The sequence below is a fragment of the Sapajus apella genome, unplaced genomic scaffold (genome assembly GCF_009761245.1).
Source record: "Sapajus apella isolate SASKATOON/1434 unplaced genomic scaffold, GSC_monkey_1.0 scaffold81, whole genome shotgun sequence".
Lineage (NCBI taxonomy): Eukaryota > Metazoa > Chordata > Mammalia > Primates > Cebidae > Sapajus > Sapajus apella.
In genome coordinates this window covers 4,938,463-4,945,708 of record NW_022437021.1, presented here as the reverse complement: position 1 = coordinate 4,945,708, position 7,246 = coordinate 4,938,463, and the positions used below count along the sequence as shown (strand labels likewise).

Sequence of the window (7,246 nt, the reverse complement as noted above, 5' to 3'; positions counted from 1 at the left end):
AAAAAAAAAAAAAAAAAAAAGAAAAATCAGGGTTGGTTTTAATTAATATTAATTAATATCAATTTTAGTGACAACCAGTGAATAGAAATCTCAGAACAGTGGTTTTTTGAACCATAGTTGCCAGAACCATAGGTTTCCTCAATGGTGTCTCGAAGATGACCCCAGGACACGAGAGAAGTTAAAAGGATAGGTATCTGTAAGACACCATCTCTTAAACCAGAGCAGTTTCCATTTTGTTTCCTATACTGAGGATATGTATAAGATTACAATGTTGGGTCGGGCGCGGTGGCTCAAGCCTATGATCCCAGCACTGTGGGAGGCTGAGGCGGGTGGATCACCAGGTCAAGAGATCGAGACCATCCTGGTCAACATGGTGAAACCCCGTCTCTACTAAAAATACAAAACATTAGCTGGGCATGGTGGTGCGTGCCTGTAATCCCAGCTACTCAGGAGTCTGAGGCAGGAGAATTGCCTGAACCCAGGAGGCGGAGGTTGCCATGAGCCGAGATCACGCCATTGCACTCCAGCCTGGGTAACATGAGTGAAACTCCATCCCAACATGAGTGAAAAAAAAAAAAAAAAAAAATTACAATGTTTTTAAATGTTCTGGCACTTTTTAAAAAAACGTTTAAAAAGCACTTCTCTAAACTAGTTTATTTTCCTCTAATTATTTGGAAGACTTACCTTCTCATATGCATTTTCTAGAAATTCAATTGGACTTTTCCCAAATGCTATGGCATGCCCAAGGAATGGAATCGGGGAGAAAATGTACGGAGGACTTTTCTACAAGAGAAAAAAATAATAAATTTAGTTCTCATTTCATTTCAAGAGAGAAACCCAGTTTTATTTCATGACCAAACAATTAAACAAAATAGCATTTAAGACTTAAAAAAAAGTCACAAAAAAAAAAAAAAGACACATCGGAAGTAACTTGAGAACAGCTAAATTGCAAATACCTTAAGACAGTAGCTATTTGTAAAAAGAACAGAAACTCAAAACACGGTAAAAGATAAATGACTAGATAGACACAAAGGCACTGTAACTTTAAATGATGGATACTGTCCAGAATATGTCCAATTATTATTGGTGTCTCCAGGCAACTTTTCTAACTGTTAGTAGCAAAAAACCAAAAAGGTCAAACTACACTTGTCCGTTGGCATTTGTGGGGTTGCAGGACCCCCTCACAGATACAAATCCAGCGATGCTCAAGTCCCTTATATAAAATGGCAAGGTATTTGCGTATAACCTATGCACATCCTCTCATATACCTTAAACCATTTCTAGATTACTTACAATACCCAATACAATGTAAAGGCTATGTAAATAGTTGTTAAACTGTGTTTTTATTTGTACTATTTTTTATTGTTATTTTGTATTGGGGTTTTTTCCAAATATTTTAGATCTACCCTTAATTGAATTCCCAAATGTGGAATTTGGGTCACCAGAGAGCCCATTGTATTGTTTCTTCACCACTTACTTCTACTTATCCTCACAATTTTAGTCCCGCAGTCTTGCTTAAAGAAGTTATAAGGCCGGGTGCGGTGGCTCAAGCCTGTAATCCCAGCACTTTGGGAGGCCGAGGCGGGTGGATCACGAGGTCAGGAGATCGAGACCATCCTGGTCAACACGGTGAAACCCCGTCTCTACTAAAACTACAAAAAATTAGCTGGGCATGGTGGCGCGTGCCTGTAATCCCAGCTACTCAGGAGGCTGAGGCAGGAGAATTGCCTGAACCCAGGAGGCGGAGGTTGCGGTGAGCCGAGATCGCGCCATTGCACTCCAGCCTGGGTAACAAGAGCGAAACTCCGTCTCAAAAAACAAAACAAAACCAAAAAAAAAAAGAAGTTATAGAAAAAGACAAATAGTAACTTGAGGTATAGAAAGAAGGAAAATGTTTAAAAGCTACATTAATTTCTCAGTAAACAATCCATTTCATGCTTCTCTCACTGCAAGTGAACTAACCCACTGATTTTAGAGAGTAGATCAGCTCTAGCAAGAACTCTAAGGCTGGGCGCGGTGGCTCACGCCTGTAATCCCAGCACTTTGGGAGGCCGAGGCGGGTGGATCACGAGGTCAAGAGATCGAGACCATCCTGGTCAACACGGTGAAACCCCGTCTCTACTAAAAATACAAAAATTAGCTGGGCGTGGTGGCGTGTGCCTGTAATCCCAGCTACTCGGGAAGCTGAGGCAGGAGAATTGCCTGAACCCAGGAGGAGGAGGTTTCGGTGAGCCGAGATCGCGCCATTGCACTCCAGCCTGGGTAGTAAGAGTGAAACTCCGTCTCAAAAAAAAAAAAAGAACTCTAGCATTCATCATAAAAGATACCTTAGATGCCACAAAATGAGACCTGCAAATTACAACATTAAGTATCCTGGAAATCAAATTTACAATAACAAAAAAGGGTAATATTCCTCAGATCTCTGGTGGTCTCAAATAGAAAGGAGCACCACAACCTCACAGTACTCATCAGCTAATAGAACTACCTTTAAACACTAAAGGTAACTTTGTCTTTCCAGAGACAAATACCACTTCCTAAAAATCCCATATATAGGAAAAATAATTATAACTCTGCCTTATGCCTGGTATGGTTCAAACAAAAATTATTTTAAAAGATGCTTGGTCAAAAGTTAGTACACTGCATTGTCAGTAAAAGGGTAGTTTGGGCCGGGCGCAGTGGCTCACGTCTGTAATCCCAGTACTTTGGGAGGCTGAGGCCGGCGGATCATGAGGTCAAGAGGTCGAGACCACCCTGGCCAACACGGTGAAACCCCGTCTCTACTAAAAAATATAAAAATTAGCTGGGCGTGGTGGCGCGCGCCTGTAGTCCCAGCTACTCGGAAGGCTGAGGCAGGAGAATTGTTTGAATCCAGGAGGCAGAGATTGCAGTAAGCCGGGATTGCGCCACTGCACTCCAGCCTGGTGCCTGGCGACAGAGTGAGAGACTCTATCTCAAAAAAAAAAAAAAAAAAGGGTAGTTTTAAAAAGCTACTTATTGCTGATTGGAAAAGGTACCTCCATCAAATAACATTTGGGAGGTTGAAAGTTAGGTTAATAAAGCTGTTAAATTAGAGAAACTGTTTTGGTTTGCTTTGTTTTTTTGAGAAGGAGTCTTTGTTGTCCAGAATAGAGTGCAGTGGCATGATCTCGGCTCACTGCAACCTCCGCCTTCTAGGTTCAAGCAATTCTCCTGCCTCAGCTTCCCGAGTAGCTGGGACTACAGGCGTGCGCCACCACACCCAGCTAATGTTTTTTTGTTGTTGTTGTTGTTTTGTTTGTTTGTTTTTTGTATTTTAGTAGAGATGGGGTTTCACTACTTTGGCCAGGCTGGTCTGGAACTCCTGACCTCAGGTGATCCGCCCGCCTCGGCCTCCCAAAGTGCTGGGATTACAGGCATGAGCCACGGCACCCGGCCAAGAAACTGTTATTTTATTACCATCCGAGGCAGGTCCTTACCACACTCTAGTCACTCCCACTACCACACTCTACACATCCTCCTTAATGTGGATATAAGCTGCCATTAGGGGCACTGTTACAGCCCATAAAACCTTGAACTACACAGGGCAGCCTCCAGGATGACGGCCCAGCTGCCAAAAAGCATCGCCAACAGGACCCCAACCAAGGGCCCCAACGACCACCGGGTTGTTCAAAGCCACAGCCGCCAGTCCGGCCACTGCCACTAGCGGCACCACTGCCGCGGTCAGTAGAGTCATCAGTACGACCACAAACGCCGCAACCACGACCCCGACCAGGTTCAGATACACAGCCGGGAGGCCAACAAGGCAACGGCAGGCGCTACCGCCAGCGCCACCAGCAGTGCGGCCGCCGCAGCCACTACTCTAGCCCCGAGCGCTCCTGCCGCCACGGCTACGCCAAGCATGGCTGCGGTCCCCCCCAGCCCAGCCAGCTAGGACACAGAGCTGGTCCAGGACACAGAGCAGGTCGGGGCCACGGAGCCTCCCACGCCAGCCCTTCGGCCGCCTTAGCGGCGGCGCTCACCCCACTCGGGCCGGAAAGAATGTACGTACCGCCCCTACTGGCAGTTGGACCAGGTGGCCGGCGGCGACACGGAACAGGTAGACCAGGCTGAGGGTGAAGGCGCAGGCGATCAGCAGCATGGACAGGAGGTTGCCGCCTGTCACCTTCTCCATCGCCTGACCCAGCACTGACCCGCTCGCCTGCAGCAAGCCCAGCAACATCATCCTGGCCGCCACGTCACTTCACTTCGCCGGAGACACTGGAGGCCGAGGTCGCCACCGCTCCTCCTAATCGACGGAGCAAGAGAAGCTGGCAGATGGGCGTCTACGGGCGGCCCCGGCCCCCAGGTCTCCTACTAAACCCAGCCCCAGCCCTCGGGTCCCACGCGCGCCACTCTGTGCGTCACAGAACAGGGCGGAGTCTGCCGCTGGCCACGCCCCTAAAAAAGCTTGTGATTCGGCAGTGTTCTTGCGCGGGAAAGGGGACCTGAGGAAGCGGGCTGTGCCTGTGGCACAGTGGTACAGGGCCAGAGGAGAACGTAGCTGAAGAGGCGATCAGTCCCTGAGAATCGCAGGCAACCCGGTTCTGTTTCCCAGGGTGTGAGGCGCTAGGACACGGTGCTGGAGGCGCTGGGCGGAGGGATCTCAGGGCGAGCTCGACAGGCGGCGGCGCGCTCTGTGATTGCGCCGCGAGCCTCTGAGGTGATCTCGGCCTATATCGCGTCAGCGGGGCTGGGGACGTGAGCACCGCCCCCTGTCTGGCCGCGGGGAACAGTGGCACCTCACCCTGCTCTGGGGCTACGTCCTGTGGACTCCGACAGCCGCAGATAAGCCCTCGGGGTCCGGGGTTGTGAAAAGCGAGGTCGTGAAGACGCCGGCCACATACCGAAGGGTGGGATGGTGAGGTCAGCGCCGTCCCACCCCAATTAAAATCAACCTGACAGGTATTAATATGCCGCCATAAAGTTAACAAATGTTGGTGAATAGGCATGCTGGGTTTTACGAAAACAAATTTTCCAAAATAAATGTAGATGTTATAGGACGTCGCGAGCCATTTGAGGCACCATTCCCCAAGGACGCCGCTTACTCTGAAGGTTTAGCGGCCGGAAGGATTCTAAAAGCAGAGTTGGGTCTTGCCGCCACAATCAGCCTGCACTCATATGGCTTCACATAAGCGTCTCCCATAACTACCAAATTTAACTCCTTCCAGATCACTCACAGGAGCACCTCACCAGATTCATTTATTTATTCAGTGTTAAGAACTAGATTTTGTGCTAAGCTAGGAAATAAGAGTAGCGAATGAGACAAAACTGCAAGGCCCTGGCTGGATGAGTAGGAATATTCAGTTGCCTGCGGGACGCCTCCACCTAGAGATCTGACATTCATCCCAGAGTCAGTAAATCCAAAACTAAACCCGTTGTCTCCTCCTATCTACCTGCCCCTCCTATAATGCCTATGAAGAAAAGGCATCACTGTGCACACTGTAGCCCTTCTTCTCCATGCTTCACATCTAATCAGTCATCAGATCCGATAATTCCACCACCTTAAAAGTTTCACTCTTCCTATTGCCACTGCCTTAGGCAAGGCCCCATCATCGCTTGTCTGGATTGCTTCTATGATATCCTATCTGGTCTTCTTCTTTTTTTTTTTTTTTGAGACGGGGTTTCACTCATGTTACCCAGGCTGGAGGGCAATGGCGCGATCTCGGCTCACCGCAACCTCCGCCTCCTGGGTTCAGGCAATTCTCCTGCCTCAGCCTCCTGAGTAGCTGGGATTACAGGCACGCACCACCATGCCCAGCTAATGTTTTGTATTTTTAGTAGAGACGGGGTTTCACCATGTTGACCAGGATGGTCTCGATCTCTTGACCTGGTGATCCACCCGCCTCGGCTTCCCACAGTGCTGGGATTACAGGCTTGAGCCACCGCGCCCGGCCTGGTCTTCTTACTTTAAAGCATGTCTAACCTGCGCGGTGCCTCACACCTGTAATCCCAGCACTGTGGGAGGCTGAGATGGGCAGATCACCTGAGGTCGGGAGTTTGAGATCAGTCTGACCAACATGGAGAAACCCTGTCTCTACTAAAACTACAAAATTAGCCTGGCGTGGTGGCTCATGCCTTTAATCCCATCTACTAGGGAGGCTGAGGCAGGAGAATCACTTTGAACCCGGGAGGTGGAGGTTGCAATGAGCCGAGATCGCGCCATTGCACTCCAGACTGGGTGAGAGAGCGAGACTCCATCTCAAAAAAAAAAAAAAAATAGCCGGGCACGGTGGCATGTCCTGTAGTCCCAGCTACTCTGGAGGCTGAGGTGGGAGGATCGCTTGAGCCCAGGAGTTCTGGGCTGTAGTGTGCTATGCCGATCGGGCGTTCGCACTAAGTTCAGGATCAATATGGTGACCTCCCGGGAGCAGGGGACCACCAGGTTCCCTAAGGAGGGGTGAACCAACCCAGGTCGGAAACAGAGCAGGCCAATACTCCCGTGATCAGTAGTGGGATTGTGCCTGTGAATAGCCATGGCATTCCAGCCTGGGCAACATAGCTAGACCCTGTCTCTGGGGAAAAAAAAAAAAGATAGACTTCACTAGACAATTTCCAAGGTCTTTCACACTTTAATGTTGTATGGAAGTACCTTGCCTCCAGTGGAAAACATTAACAACAACCAGCATTAAGCCAATATAAACCCACAGGTACTCTTATCCCTACTGCAAGAAGTTTTAAAATAGGGACGGATTAGAGACACAGGCTGTATAGTTGGTAAACCAATATTATGTTGCACTTCCAAAATGACAACACAATATACACTTTAAATTTCGGCCTGCAAAATAAATTCCTTTCCTTAATATGGTCTCACATGGAAAATTATTTTTTAAGGTAACAAAAACTGCACTATGGCAATATGTGTATATATATATATATATATATATATATATATATATATATTTTTTTTTTTTGAGATGGAGTTTTGCTCTTGTTGCCCAGGCTGGAGTGCAATGGTGCGATCTCGGCTCACTGCAACCTCCGCCTCCCAGGTCAAAGCTATTCTCCTGCCTCAGCCTCTCGAGTAGCTGGGATTACAGGCACCTGCCACCATGCCTTAGTTATTTTGTATTTTTAGTAGAGACCAACATTTCTCCATGTTGGTCATGCTAGTCTCAAATTCCTGACCTCAGATGATCCACCTGCCTCGGCCTCCCAAGGTGCTGGGATTACAGGCGTGAGCCACTGTGACCAGCATGTCCACAATATTGTTAATTGCTTGTATTAGGTC

At 48.2% G+C, this 7,246-nt stretch overlaps 1 protein-coding gene across 1 annotated transcript in view; it reads right to left on the bottom strand.

Annotated features, from left to right (window-relative positions):
- LOC116533336 (lanosterol 14-alpha demethylase) overlaps positions 1-4,382 on the bottom strand; it is a 23,814-nt gene extending 19,432 nt beyond the window's left edge. Inside the window, exons 1-2 of the mRNA XM_032253075.1 lie at positions 4,028-4,382; positions 685-783 (exon numbers count right to left, since the gene is read on the bottom strand). Of these exons, the coding sequence (XP_032108966.1) occupies positions 685-783; positions 4,028-4,201 (273 nt within the window). The 5' untranslated portion in view covers positions 4,202-4,382. The remainder of the gene's footprint in view (positions 1-684; positions 784-4,027) is intronic.
- Positions 4,383-7,246: the final 2,864 nt, after the last annotated feature.